The sequence below is a fragment of the Sminthopsis crassicaudata genome, chromosome 4 (assembly GCF_048593235.1).
Source record: "Sminthopsis crassicaudata isolate SCR6 chromosome 4, ASM4859323v1, whole genome shotgun sequence".
NCBI classification, from domain to species: Eukaryota; Metazoa; Chordata; class Mammalia; order Dasyuromorphia; family Dasyuridae; genus Sminthopsis; species Sminthopsis crassicaudata.
The window spans coordinates 370,737,288-370,751,761 of record NC_133620.1 but is presented as its reverse complement, the minus strand read 5'-3'; the positions used below and the strand labels follow the sequence as shown (position 1 = coordinate 370,751,761).

Sequence of the window (14,474 nt, the reverse complement as noted above, 5' to 3'; positions counted from 1 at the left end):
AAGAGAAAGGAAGGAAGGAAGGAAAGGAAAAGAAAGGAAAGGAAAGGAAAGGGAAAGGAAAAAGAAAGGGGAAAGGAAAAGGGGAAAGGAAAAGGAAAAACAGCATAGCATCTTAGATCAAAGGGGAGCTTGGAGTTCAATTCTTGTGTATCTCCAGAGACAATCAATGAGCTGGCTATTAGTGGCTGAATCCAGAACAGGCTGGTGAAGGAAGGAAGGAAAGAAGGAAGGAAGAAAGAAAAGAAAAGAAAACTAAACAGTATAGCATCTCAGACCAAAGAGGAGTTTGGAGTTCAATTCTTATGAATCTCTAGAGACAATCAATGGGCTGGCTATTAGTGGCTGAGTCCAGTACAGGCTGCTGAAAATCTCAACCAGGAACAAGCCATTAGACCTTTCAAATTTGACCAGAAGGTCAAAGAACAGATCTCTCCTGGGGATATCAACTATGTTGACAACACTGAAAGCTGGCTTCCAGACTGAGCTGTGAAAGCAGCAGCCAGATATAAAAAGACAGTAGTTCAAGCCAGAGTCATGCCCAAAGCATGCAGAGCCCAACACAAACAAACTTCAGAGTCAAGATGGAGGCCAGAAGTATAAGCAAAAAAAACCAACAACAACAACAACCTGATTATATAAAGAGCTATTATGGAGACAGGGAAGCTCAACGCACAAAAACAAAAACTTATAAGCAAAGCCTCAAGGAACATAAATGCACCCTGGACACAAATTCAACAAGAATTCCTAGAAGAGTTAAAGCAAGAATGTTTTAAAGATTATTTTTTTAAATGGGAGCAATAGAGAAAAATTATAAGAGAAATGTTAGTTATGCAGGAAAGATATAGTAAAAGAGGTACAAAAAACTTACTCCTTGAAGCAGCTAGGGGGTACAGTGGATAAAGCACCAGGCCTGTAGTCAGGAGGACTTGAGTGAACTCAAGACTCAGTCTCAGAGGCTTAACACTTACAAGCTGTGTGACACTGGGCAAGTAATTTAACCCCAGTTGCCTTGCAAAAAAAAGAAGAAAAAAAAAAAAGCAAAAAACTTACTCCTTGAAATTTAGAACTGGCCAAGGACTGGCTAATATTAGACTGACTGTGACACATCAAGAAATAATAAAACAGAGACAAAAGTTTGGGGCTTTTTTTAAAAATAGAAGAAAATGTGAAATATCTATATCATAGGGAAAACTGACCTGGAAAACAGATTTAGGAAAGATAATCTGAAATCATTGGAATACCTGAAATACATAAAAAAGAAAAAGAAGAGGACGAGTCTAGATAACATACTTTTAAAAAATATAAAAGAAAACTCCCAATTTCTTAGGATCAAGGGAAAGTAGAAATTGAAAGAATATATCGGTCACTTCCTCAAAGAAACCCCAAGATGAACACTCCCAGGAATATTTTGCCAAATTCTGAAGTTCACACATCAAAGAAAAATATTACAAATAATCAGAAGGAAAGAATTTAAGTATTTGGTAGGCATAATCAGGATCATACAAGATTTAGCAGCTACTATACTTAAGGAGTGGAGAGCTTGGAGTATAATATTCCAGAAGGCAAAGAATAATCTATTCAACAAAACTGAATATAATATTTCAGGAGGGAAAATGGGCCTTTAACAAAAAACAGATCTCTAAACATTTCTGATGATGATCAGAATTGATTGAAAAGTTTGACCTACAAATACAGGAACCAAGAAATGTATAAAAAGGCAAACATGAGTGAGTAATTACAAAGAACTAAGCCAAGTTAAACTGTTTATATTTTTATATAAGGAAATGATATATGTGATACTTTATCATCACAAGAGATTTGACAGTCTAATTAGACAGAGGGCCTGATAATCTGTTCCGATAATCTCAAAAGAAGAATAGAAGAGTAGGGAAAAGTCATGCACTAGAAGAAGAGTAATAATGGGGGAAATTATCTCACACAATGCAAAGAAGAGTTTATACAACAGGGGGCAGAATAGGAGACACTTGAACTTCACATCTGAACTGGTTAAAGGAGGATACAATACAAATACACATTTAGGTATAAAGATTCATTTATCTAATAGGAAAGTAGAATAGAAAATAAGAATAATTTATACAGTGTAGAAACAGTAGTCAGAGGAAAAGCAGATACATAAATAGAATGGAGAGAAAAACAAATCATAACTGTAAAATGTGAACGGGAAGAATCCATTCACAAAATTCTGTCTTAGAATAGACTAGAAATTAAAACCCAACAATAATTTGTTTACAAGAAAGTCTGAAAAAGAAAAATACATATGGAATTAAAATAAGGGGCTGGAACAGAATATATTTTACTTCAATAGAAGTTTAAAAAAAAGTGGGTAATTATAATATTTCAAACAAAGCAAATGCATATAAAGAGATAAGCAGGAAAACTATATTTTACTAAAAGGTACCATAAACAGTGAATAATACTATGTACCATATGCACAGTATCCAAATTCTTATTTGGGGGGTTTTGTTTGGGGATATTGTTTTCTTAATATTTTTTTCCAATTACACGTAAAGATAGTTTTCAGTATTTGTTTTTTGTGGTAAGATTTTTGAGTTCAAAAAAAATTTTTGAATTCCAAATTTTCCTCCCCTCCCACCTTCCTAAAATAGCAAGCAATCTAATATAGATTATACATGTACAACCTCCATTTTAAACTTATTTCATATCAGTCGTGTTGTGAAAGAAAAAACTCAGAACAAAAAGGAAAAACCAGTAGAAAGAAAAAAGATGAAAATAGTATGCTTCAATCTGCATTCAGTTTCCATAGTTCTTTCTCTGGGTGTGGACGGCATTTTCCATTACAAATCTATTGAAATTATCTTGGATTACTGCATTGCTGAGAAAACTTAAGTCTGTCATAGTTGATCATCATCCAATGTTGCAGATACATTGTGTATAATGTTCTGATTCTGCTCACTTTGCATCAGTACATGTCAGTCTAGGTTTCTCAAATCAATCTGCTCATCATTTCTTATAGCATAATAAGTAATGTCTATTAATATACTACAACTTATTTAATCTTTCTCCATTTGATGAGCATCCCCTCACAATTTCTAGTTCTTTGCAACCATAAAAAGAGCTGATACAGACATTTTTGTACATTTCCTTCTTTTGAGATACAGACATAGTAGTGGTATTGCTGGATCAAAGGGTCTGCACAGTTTTATGGCCCTTTAGGCATAGTTCCTTATTACACTCCAGAATGGTTGGATCAGTTCACAGCTCCAGTGTATTAGTATTTTAATCTTTAATCCTAAAGAATATAGATCAAAGAAAAAAATTTAGAAAAAAAATTTCTGTTTTTTAAAAGGTTCAATTGAAGTGTCACCATTTCCACAAAGCCTTCCCTGTCCCCCCTTCTCCTAAAATTACTTTGTATTTATTTGTGTACATATGGAATCTTTTCTTTCCTCTCCTGATTTGTCTAGAATTTAAATTTCTTAAGGACAGAGACTGTACCGGAGGAGGGATGCTTGGAGGAAGAGCAGTTGTCTTTGTTTCCATAGTGCTTAGTACATAGTGCATACAGTGTTTGTGGAATCAAATTGAATATTCTGTTCATCAAGGAGTTAGGAGGAGAACAAGAGAGGCCAGAGGACCACACAAACTCGGTAGCCAGAACCTGTTTTGCCTGATCCACACATGCTGTATAAGAAACATAGGCAATAAGGCAGCTAGGTGGCTTAGTGGATTAGAGCATGAGCCCTGAAGTCAGAAAGACCTGAGTTTAAATCCGACTTCAGACACTTAACACTTCAATGTGACACTGAGCAAGTCACTTAACCCCAGTGGCCTCAGCAAAAAAAAAAAAAAGGTGGGGGGGGAAAGGTGAGGGAAGGTTGACAGCGGGCCTTCTTGAGCTCTTGTGGTGTGGGCTTTTCTGATCTTTGTCCTCTAGGGTTCTGGGAGGTCCTGCTTTGGGGATGACAAGAGAGTATGACCACATGGAAAAGAACTTTGACTTTGGAGTTAGGGCTCATGTCCAGATCCCAGCCCTACTCCTTAGTATTAGCCTGACCTCATCCAAGGATGCGGAACCTCTCTTCCCTCAGTTACCTGGGAGGTCCCTTCTAGCTCTAAATCTGTGAACCTCTGCAGCAACTCTGTAGGGTTTTCTCCAATAAGAGAAGGCACCAAAAATAACTATATGGACAAGTATACATATATTGTGTTTAACTTATACTTTAACATATTTAACATGAATTGGTCAACCTGCCATCTGGGGGAAGGTGGAGGGAAGGAGGGGAAAAGTTGGAACAAAAGGTTTTACAATTGTCAATGCTGAAAAATTACCCATGCATAAATCTTATAAATAAAAAGCTATAATTAAAAAAAGAAAGAAAGAAAAGGAAAAAAAGAGAGAGAGAGAGAGAAGCCACCAGAAAAGAGAGCTGTCAGTTGCGTCAGCTAGGCTGTTGCAAATGCAGTACCTTTAGAAGAATTTTTACTGTTTGACCATTACTTAATGCTAGTGGAGGTTCTAAGAATCTCCTCTCTGCATTGGCAAGGCCCTGTCTTATTCACAATTTCTTGTATTGCTGAAGAAAGTCTCCCTCTTGCAGTAGGATTAGCTAGAAAGACACAAACTGTGATGGTTCCAAGTTTCTTAGTTAGAATAGCTTCTGCTTTATTGACATGCTTAGAGCTGGCTTGCTCCATGGCGATGAACTAAACCAGGTTTCACCTTGTTTCCCCTACCCCGTGTGGCCTTTTTAAGTTTAGAAAAGGAGAAAGACTATAGGCCCTGGAAAACAAGGAAAGCCAGTGTTTCTGCCAAACAGGAATAGCTTAAAGAAGGGAATTCCAACTTCTGCTTAGATAATGAAAATCACACTTCATCCTAAATTCAGTCCAAACACTTAACTGCTATTGACATGCAGTGAATAAGTATATGCTATGGACTTTACAATTAATATGCTTGAGAGACAGCTGATAAAGGAGGGAGAAGACAGAGGAATTTGTAGTAAAGTGAAATTCGGGTGCAGTCACAGATCTAGTATTTACATCTTGTTTCATGTTTTCTTGGGAGGTACTATAGCCATTTATTGTTGGTTAGACTTAGGATTCTGTGCCCTGTACTTTTATGTACAAGTAGTATGAAATGTATGCCTTTTAAAATGTAGACTAGCAAACAATAGTTTCAATATAGACAAAGTACTGCATGTACATGATTTTATACAAGATCAAAATTTAGATTTAAAAAAGTTCCTTTTACTTAAAAGCATAATTTGTTTACAAGGTAAATTATGCCAAATCCTATATTTTTTTACTGATTATTGTATAACCTTACTACTTTTATGAATAACTATTAGAATAGTAAAGATCAAAAATGTTTCCCTTCCACTTCTCAAGTGGCTCTGTTCTAGCAGCATGATGAGAGTTATCTCTAATCTGGATTATGAAAGATGGTGTTCTGTTTTTAATCAGCTCTTTTAAAATTCCTTTCAATTATATTTTTAATTATCTAATTTTTATGATAGGTTTAATGTATCAAGAGTTGCCATACCTGCACTTTGGAATTGCATGTTGTCTAGAATACTATACATTAGTCTCCCCATTTATCTCCATCTAAAGTATTACTGCTGAAAACCATATTTTCCAAGCTGTTTTACATATATACAGCATCTTTTTTGGTCCTCCAGAACTCTATTTGAAACTAGAACAGGGGGCAGCTAGGTGGCGCAGTGGATAGAGCACCAGCCTTGAATTCAGGAGGACCAGAGTTCAAATCTGGTCTCAACTTAACACTTCCTACCTGTGTAATCCTGGGCAAGTCACTTAATCCCAGAAAAAAAAAAAAAAAGAAAAAGAAACTAGAACAACTGCTATCCCAAATTTTACAAAAGAGAAACCCGAAGCACCAATTAGTTTTGACCAGAGTGGGCAAAAGCATGTAAGCACCTGAACATGACTGACCACATATTAGGTGTGCTGAAACAATTTTATGTATCAGATATGGATTGAACTTAAATGACTCCTAAAACTTTCCAAATTTAAGACTCTATGAGAAAGATATTCCTCCTTTGTTCCTTTTGTATGGTCTGGAAAGGTACAACTCCAACTCAGGGGATGCTGCTCAAGAAACTACAATACCTGTTTTATTTATAATGAGCCTCCACATTGACTAGGGATGAAATGGGCGTGTTTTTTGTTGGGTAGGAGGGTAAGAATAGAGGATAAGGAAACTTCATTACAAAAGTAAAGTGAACGTAATTTTGCCTTATTGCTCAAAAATGATTACTGTTTGGGCACAGAGACTTTCAGGCAGAAATCAGAACATGCACACTGCCTCAAACCTCCTGACAAATACTAGTAATTATGTGATTGTTGCTAGCACTGTGCAATGATCAAAGGGTGAACTAATAAATAGCATTTGGAATTGTTGGGCTTTTAACTGTCTCATTGTCTTTTTAGCCAGATGAAAACTCGTTGGATTTCTCTTCCTGTATGTTGCGTCCTGGGATTAAAAATGCCCAGGAACTTGCCTGTGGGGTATGCCTCCTGAATGTCGATTCCAGGAGCCGGGTAAGTTCCAGGCCCGCCTGCCCTCCCTCCCAGACTAACTCCAATGCTGCTTTCAAGGTCCCTTGGGAAGAGCTATAGTCAGTCTTTGTAGTATCTTCCTCATATGTATGGTGTCACCTGAAGCTATAATTGTTATAAAGCTCCAAGGAGCCAGTGGTTATTTTTCTTTATAAAGAGCAATCGGGACAGAATGTTTAAATACTGATTTGGTTGGGGGAAGAGGAAAAGAGATCAGTTTGCTTTTGTTTTTAAATTAATGAACTTACTATTTTCAGTGTGTATAGCCAAGGTACAAAGCACAGTGGGGCTGTGAAGAAGGGTCAAATGTGAAACAATTTGGAGGTAGGCAAACATGTTGGGAGTCTTGTTGACCTTTTGGTTTCAACATTATTTCAGAAAGAAGAGAAACCTGCAGAAGAGCATCCTAAAAAAGTATGAACCAGTCACATCTTTTCTTAGCTTCATCATCTTAATTATATGTGGAAGACATATTGGATAATTCCACTGCCCTTCTGAATTGTTCCTATCATGAATCCTTCAGTCATTTTTGTTGCCGTAATGTTTAATCAATGTGTCTTTGTGACTTCCCTTCTGTCTTTGTTTTGCATGCTTGTATACCATGATTGGTTTTTCACATATTTCTTCCTCCTACATTGTGCAGGACAGTTTTGTAGCCAATTTATGAAGAAGCCATCGAAGTGTAGTGTGACCAGATTAGATTACAAAATTAAAGGGCTACAGGATTTGTTGAGCCCATTAAATTCCTCCAGAGTCAAAACAATTTAGGTTTTTAAGTATGGAGTGTGGTTTTTTAAAATTTCCATTAATTTCTCCAAGAATGCTAAATAAAATAACCAAAGCAAGTGACTGAAGACAAGATGCTATTTTTTAATTCTCCTTGTTAATGTTATCTTTCATCTTTGACAATTCAGTCATCTTTGAGCGATGAGTCTTTTGATAACGGTGAATGCTATGAGCATTCTTGTTATTGGTAATTGCTTTAGATTTTTTAGTTGATTCAGACATCACTGTCAGATCAGCTCCCCATCCACATAAGAATTATTTTTAGTGAATATTAATAAAAGTTGCTAGATTATGTATGTAAATCAAATTATTAGAAAAGGACCATCCCACTAAACGAAAGCAAGGATCTTCTGCAGCCCAAGAAATTCATCTGGTCACTGTGGCCTTTCTTTGTGCAGTTTTTCTTCACAAACATTTGCCATCTTTTCCTAAAAGCCAAGTTATTGACAGGAATCTGTCCTTTTTGAGCAGAGATATAGTGCTGTCACTTCACCTTTCACAGACTGAATAGCTTTGATCTTACCATTTTGGCCACAGTCAATTCTTCTACAAACCTCAGTCTATTTGGGAATTCACAGAGTTTGACACCCATCTATTTCCTCTCAAGGAAAAGTGACCAATTATAATGCAGTTAACTCCACAAAGCCTTACTTTTTTTTCTCTTCTACCTCAACATTTTTGTTTTTCTAGGCATTCAATTCTGAAACAGACAGTTTCAAACTGGCATATGGAGGACATCAGTATCATGCAAGCTGTGCCAACTTCTGGATCAACTGTGTAGAGCCCAAACCTCCTGGACTCATCCTACCAGATTTACTCTAAGAAGGCCTTCTACCAAACCACCAGCTTTTTCCTGCCGTTCCCCAGTAATGAGGGGACCAATAAATGAGTAATGCAAACTGATCTCTATGAATCCATATGAGGAACTTTGCAAAAGGCACTTATAGAGACTCCAAGCCATGACTGGTAGCCTCTGACTGTAGATCCCACTTAGGATCTGAAATAAAAGCAATTAGCACTCTGAAAGCCTCCCCATCGTGCAGAGCTACTGATAAGAGAAGGGAGATTATTACCCACCTGTCCAGACTGTGTTAGACACCCCAGGTTTGTAGATCTTTCGTTTTCTTACAATGTTTTAACATAGAGATGATCATTTTTCTCTAAGGAAGCATTTGCTGCTACAATTTTAAAACTGTGAATAATTGACCTAAGAAATACCATTGTAGGACTAGAAATTATGAAAATATCGAGTCTGCTTATTTAGATATAGAAATGTTATTTGTCCTGTGGGATAAAAATACATTTGTTTGCTTACTGTTTAAATAAAAGGATTAAAATTAATGTTTGGTCTGATGGTTAGATTTATGAAGAGTACTGTGCAGAGAGTCCCAGCAAACTTTACCGTATCACATTGTTACAAAACCTCTCCTCTTCCCTAATTTCTAGAACTGAATTTGCTAAGGAAGACCATCTTTCAAAAGCATCCAGACATTCTGGATAAGTGTTCATGTTAGCATGGATACCCTAAAACCATGCATATTCAGTTTGCAAATCCTTCTTCTGATTTTTCTTCCCTGATAATGTTCCTGTCCTGAATCCCATCCTCTGGACAAAGCCCAAAACCATGACATTTTCCGGGAAGATTTTCTAGTAGTGAAACTGCACACAGTTGAATGAATGGTATTTATTTGCAATGAGTGGCCTTTGCTGAAGATGACTATATTATATATAAAAATATATAAAAAGATCAATATTCCCTAACCTAATTGTGGGTATATAATTTCTTAACACTTTTGGAGAACAGCAGTATTTATGACAAGAGCTTCTGACATTTCAGACAAATTAAAATCTAGAAAGACAAGGCTCATGTGCTGTGATTTTTTTTTTTTCTTATAAACTGAGATGGTCATGTAATTGAAAGCAGAGTTGTCAGAAAAAAAGCAAGACCGCTGAAGAAGACTCATCAGTACTACGGAAAATATATCAAAACAGGCAATTAGAGTACTCTATTTTAATCAAATTGAAGTACCATATATTTTTCCTTATCTCACTGCACTGTACTTAGTTTGGATTGCTTCAAAAAAAAAAAAAAGTGTATAGTATTTACCTATAATTGCTTTATTTTCCTCTTCCCCTTGACAAACCAGAAAGGAAATTCAATTTTTGTTTTGTTCGTGAGGTTTTGGTTTTGACTCCAGTTAGCAAATGAATAGAAAGAGAAAAGTGTAACAATGTATCAGTCAGCCAGTATGACTTAGATGACTGGCTGGGATGTGTTTAGACTGGACTTCCATCTATTAGTATTAAACCAAGCTTCCATAGGCTAAAGTAGATTTCTTAACAGGGTCTATCCACAAACCTGTAAATATAATGCCATATATGTCATTTTAATACAAGGAATTTACCATTTCTTGACTGAGCTAGTAGATTCCATGTATAATTATCAGTGATGATAGAAAATACTGCCAATCAAGGCTTGCAACTCGTTTAGAACTCTAATGAGCAGTCGCTTCTGGTTCACCTATTAAGCAGATGTTTCTAAATCTTAAGACGAAATTCCAGAATGCTATGATATCTCCAAAGAGGACAACTGACTTCAGGGATATATGACACATTTCATTATATGACACACTGCATGAAAAGTGCTTTCAATAAGATGCCCTTTAGCATAAAGGGCAATGACAGTTTTGAATGTCTTGAAATTTTCCCATCAGAAATATCATTTGTTTCTCTGCTTACACAAACCTATTTCATTAAATGATTCAGTACTGCTGTGTTTATTTTCACCTCAGTGATTTCCATGGTTAGCCCTGGGCCCGTGTCCTTGGAAACTGTAACCAAGGTGACTGATTTCCACAGCAGGCATTGTCAAGACAGAGCTTTACTTCTGAAGATGAACAAATAGGCTTTTTTAAAAAATGTTGATACGTCATGTTGGATTCTCATTTTGTTGCCGAAAAAAAAAATTTAATTTCTTCTGTACACACTGGTGACACCGTTGATATATCTATCTCTAAAAGGATCTTTTCTCTAAGTAATGAATAGCCAACATTGCATCCAGTTGCATATTGAAGGTTTAACACAATCCAGTGACTGATTACTTGCCTTTTAATCATTCTGTTCAAGATTTTGAAGAGTTTTATAATGTAAAAATTTAACTATGTGCTTTGTGTTAAAGGCTAAATTGCCCCTAAAAGTTTTTGGATCACTCAACTTTATAAAAGAAATTAAACTTCCAATATACCACCCACCCTATGACAAATAAACTCTCAAGTGCTTGCTACAAATACTTTTCACAATCCATTTTTACTTAGTATTTGAAATTTTTCTTGACAATCCCAATATTCTCATTCTGTTTTTGTATGTGGTTAAAAACCAATATGTTGGTGTGAGCTTTCTGACAATGTGATAAACTCTCTAAGAACCAAATGAAGTTGTTGGAACATAATCAAAAATTGGTTTTAAAAAAAAAAGGCTGATTTGTGCTGTACTAGAATGCTGTACATTCTATATGATCAAATATGGAATGGCTTTTATATTAATAATTGTCTTGCATTATACATTAAGCAATTTCTTTTCTTTAATAAAGGAAAATATTTTCTATTTTTAAAACTCAAATCCTAGAGAATGTGGCACACTTTTCAGTTTACAGACTTTTTACATTTCAAGGGCAAGATTAAAAAATGGGATTTTTCGAAGTCTCATTTATGAAGTTAAATTTTCTCTATAGCTACTCTACTTCCCAATGTCTTTACCGGGATTTCTTTGAAAGGGTTTCCCCATTCACTTTTAAGATAACTTTTTCAAGAAGAAATATTACAATTTTTGACATTGTAAAAGAATGATCATTTGTAGTTTTCCATAACAAGTTGCAAAATCTATACTTTCATACTCAAAATCCATGTACAGAAGCAAATTGTTAGCACAGTTGCAACATTCCTCTAGGTCCCTCTCTCCCTGCTGTACCAAAGGTTTCCAACCTTTCCCTAATGAAGCATGACAGAGCCTAGTCTAACAGAATAGGTGTGAGAACAAAAAGCCATCTCCCTTCCAGAAGAGTCATCAGGCAGGGAAAAATGTTTTATTGATAGGAATGAACAAAAAGTCCAGAAACACAGTGATAGCTACTGGTATTATACTTCACCATCGATGTCAACATCAAATCTGGAAAGGCTTGAGAGACAGTAGGTAGATTAGAATTAGTTTTGGTCTAATACAGCTACTCCCTAGGATTACAGGTGATTGATAGTTCATTTAAAATGTCAGGTGTTGAAAGTTCCACAAAGCCCCTGTAAGGCTGTGTTGTCCAAGGTATTAATATCTGAGGAAGTTGCATGATATTTCTTAAGTTAAATCAAATTGCAGTCAAGAAAATCCATTGCATTTATAATCTTTATTAACTTTTTTTAAATATAAGTAGAGGCACTCTTTTTTTTAAATAGATACCTATAATGGAGGACCTAGTGCTTTAGAAAGCACACTACTTAACAATGGGCTGATAAAGAAATAAGACCTTTTACCTTTTTTTTTTCTTAAACAAACACATTATTCTCACTGTTCCAGCAGTGCTTGTCTGTGATATTGATATCTGCCCATCTGCAGTGGTGTGAATGGGTATACATGACTCAGCTGGGAAGCTTATTTTAAATAATGTTCATAATTTTTTCAGAAAGACCATATTTTATCATGTTTTCTTTTACCCTTATAAGAAACATAAAAGTAAATTGTTACCAGGAAAGCAAAAATTTGCCTAACAAAAGTTTTAAGAAGATTACAAGTTTACTAAAAGTACTAATAATATAATCTAGGATTACATATAAAGTAATTCCTAGATGATCTCTGCAGCAAATTTCATTATCATTACTTACAATTAAATAAAAGTTTACTTATTTGAAGTTGCAGGTTGAGTGAATCATGAATGAGAAAGAATACAGTTGACGCCACTGACGACTGAAGCATTATAGAAATTTTTTCTAAGCAGCTGTTTTAGTTGGCAGCCTTGAGTAAAAAGCCTGTGTCTGAAGGATTGATCCTAGCACAAAGTGATTGTCACTCTGAAGTGAGCTCAGATACCTGCAATGATGTCAAAGGCATAAGATTTAGGGTGAGGAAGAGCAAAACATGTCATTAAATTACTTAACTTTCAAATTGTTTGTTTAAAAATGATTAAAAGCATCATTTGTAAACACTATTTCAAAAGGTTACTTTTAAAAATGTCACTAGCAATGCAATGTCCCTCCCCCACCCACCCTACCTCTTAAAATAGACTTGAACACCCAGTGTAAAAAACACTTGCGGGAAAACCAAAAGTCGATCATTTGAAAAGAAAGTTGTAGCAGATTGTGTGTAGCAGATGCTGGTTCTGCTCCGTGGAGCTGCTGATGCAGGCTGCGGCGGCCTTAAATCCCCCAGTAAGGCATCAGGTGTCGAGACTCTTTCTCATAAACGTCTGGGACAATGCCATAAGGCGTCTGTATCATTTTAACTGTCGACTTCCCAAAGAGCTGACGCTCGTAGTCTATCAGCTGCCTCCAGAAACCTACATTGGGCCTAATCACGGGCCTGCGGGCTTTGACCCAGTTGTACGCCTCTAGCAGGCACACGCTGTGGTACTTCATCAAGTAGGCGAGGCAGAGCGTGGCGGAGCGGCTCACCCCCGCGGCGCAGTGCACCAGAGTAGCGCCGTGCTTGCGGCTCACACTGTGGATCTTGTCGGCCACAGTATCAAAGTACAGCCCTATGGGCGCATGGGGCATGTCGGCCAGAGGCACTTTGACATATTCAAACTGAGGCCAGTTGAAATTGGGAATCTCAATGGTGGCGTTGACGATGCAGGTGATCCCGCGGGCCTGGAGGAGGTGGCGGTTGGAGGCGACGCTGCCCCGGCCCAGGTAAAGGGAAGACGTGATCTGGGCGATGCCCCCGAGCTCTCCCTCGGAAATCATTCGAGGGGCCATCAGAGTTCGTGGAAGTGTGCTATGACCTCTGGAGCTCATGAAGACACTAGCAATCACACTTTCATCATTGGGAGGAAGCCCGCCTCTTTTGTCCTTCCACCAAGAAATCAGAAACTATTATAACCTCGTTCCTGCAAAACACAAATAATCATCAGTGTGAGGGAACTTGGTGATTTCTGCTTTTCCATTTTCTAAAGCACTGAATGAATATTTTATTTGCAGTATCTGAACATTAAATTCAAATGCAAACAGATGTCAGGGTAATAAAAGCTCTTGTGAAACATAACTTGCCAACAAACTCAAGGAAGAGAAAAGCATAAAAATGCCAAACCCCAACTTCCTGAACAACTACCAATAGCAAGAATATACTTAGAAACATAGGAACACAAAGAGCTACACTGAGCCCAGAATCATCCAGTCTAATTCCCTCACCTTAATGTTAAGAAAACATGTCCCCCTATAGATGATGGAACTTGTCCACGGGTCACACACAGATGGCAGAGCTAGGATTTTCCTCTAACCTGAGTCAGCTGACTCCAAATCCAGCATCCTTATTCCACTTTAAGTTGTAAGGACCGCATCTCCCCAGAGTTAACAAAACAATGACTTTTTAACAGACCTCTATAAAAAGAAATTTATGGGACTTTTAGAAAGAACCATTTTTGGACAATGGATACGAACAGGCAGTTCTCAGAAGAAATCAAAACTATCTTAGTCATAATGAAAAAAATGCTCCAAAACAATACTTGAAAAAATGCAAATTAAAACTCTTCTTTTTTAACCCTGAGACAACTGGGGTTAAATGATTTGCCCAGGTCCCACAGCTAGGAAATATTAAGTGTCTTAGAGACCATATTTGAATGCGGGTCCTCCTGAGTTCAGGCCTGGTGCTCTATCCATTGCGCCACCTAGCTGCCCCAAATTAAAACGTTTCTGAGGCACCACCTTATATCTATCAGATTGACTAATATGAGAAAAGAAAAATGACAAATTTTTGAGGGGATGTGAAAAAATTGGGACACAATTCACTGTTGGAATGGAACTGATCCAACCATTCTGGGGAGCAAACTCAACATACCCTTCGATTTGGCAATATACTATTAGGTCTGTATCCCAAAAAGATTTTTAAAAAGAAAGTAAAAGGATCTATAAGTATAAAAATATTTATAG

General features: G+C 36.7%; 2 protein-coding genes across 17 annotated transcripts in view; one reads left to right on the top strand and one right to left on the bottom strand.

The window, feature by feature from the left end:
• The window catches only part of SYNRG (synergin gamma), an 89,250-nt gene extending 80,562 nt beyond the window's left edge, over positions 1–8,688 (top strand). For 12 of the 15 annotated variants that reach the window (XM_074262058.1, XM_074262053.1, XM_074262054.1 and 9 more), the window contains 3 exons: positions 6,433–6,543; positions 6,940–6,975; positions 8,038–8,688. In XM_074262058.1, the coding sequence (XP_074118159.1) occupies positions 6,433–6,543; positions 6,940–6,975; positions 8,038–8,169 (279 nt within the window). In that variant the 3' untranslated portion in view covers positions 8,170–8,688. The remainder of the gene's footprint in view (positions 1–6,432; positions 6,544–6,939; positions 6,976–8,037) is intronic. The other 3 variants (XM_074262051.1, XM_074262062.1, XM_074262066.1) reach the window with 1 other exon arrangement.
• Positions 8,689–11,725: 3,037 nt separating this feature from the next.
• On the bottom strand, positions 11,726–13,343 carry DUSP14 (dual specificity phosphatase 14). Of its 2 annotated transcripts, XR_012481282.1 has the most exons (2): positions 12,602–13,343; positions 11,726–12,420 (listed from the first exon to the last, which is right to left on the bottom strand). XR_012481282.1 is itself a non-coding variant. In XM_074262082.1 (1 exon), exon 1 carries the CDS (start codon positions 13,341–13,343, stop codon positions 12,747–12,749), a length of 597 nt encoding a protein of 198 aa, XP_074118183.1. In that variant the 3' UTR covers positions 11,726–12,746. The 2 variants fall into 2 exon arrangements, 1 of the variants encoding a protein (XP_074118183.1); XM_074262082.1 differs by having other exon boundaries at positions 11,726–13,343.
• Between the last annotated feature and the right edge of the window lie 1,131 nt (positions 13,344–14,474).

What these genes read in the sequence shown, in the direction of transcription:
- DUSP14 (XM_074262082.1), bottom strand. Translation starts at nt 13,343, where the DNA reads ATGAGCTCCAGAGGTCATAGCACACTTCCACGAACTCTGATGGCCCCT.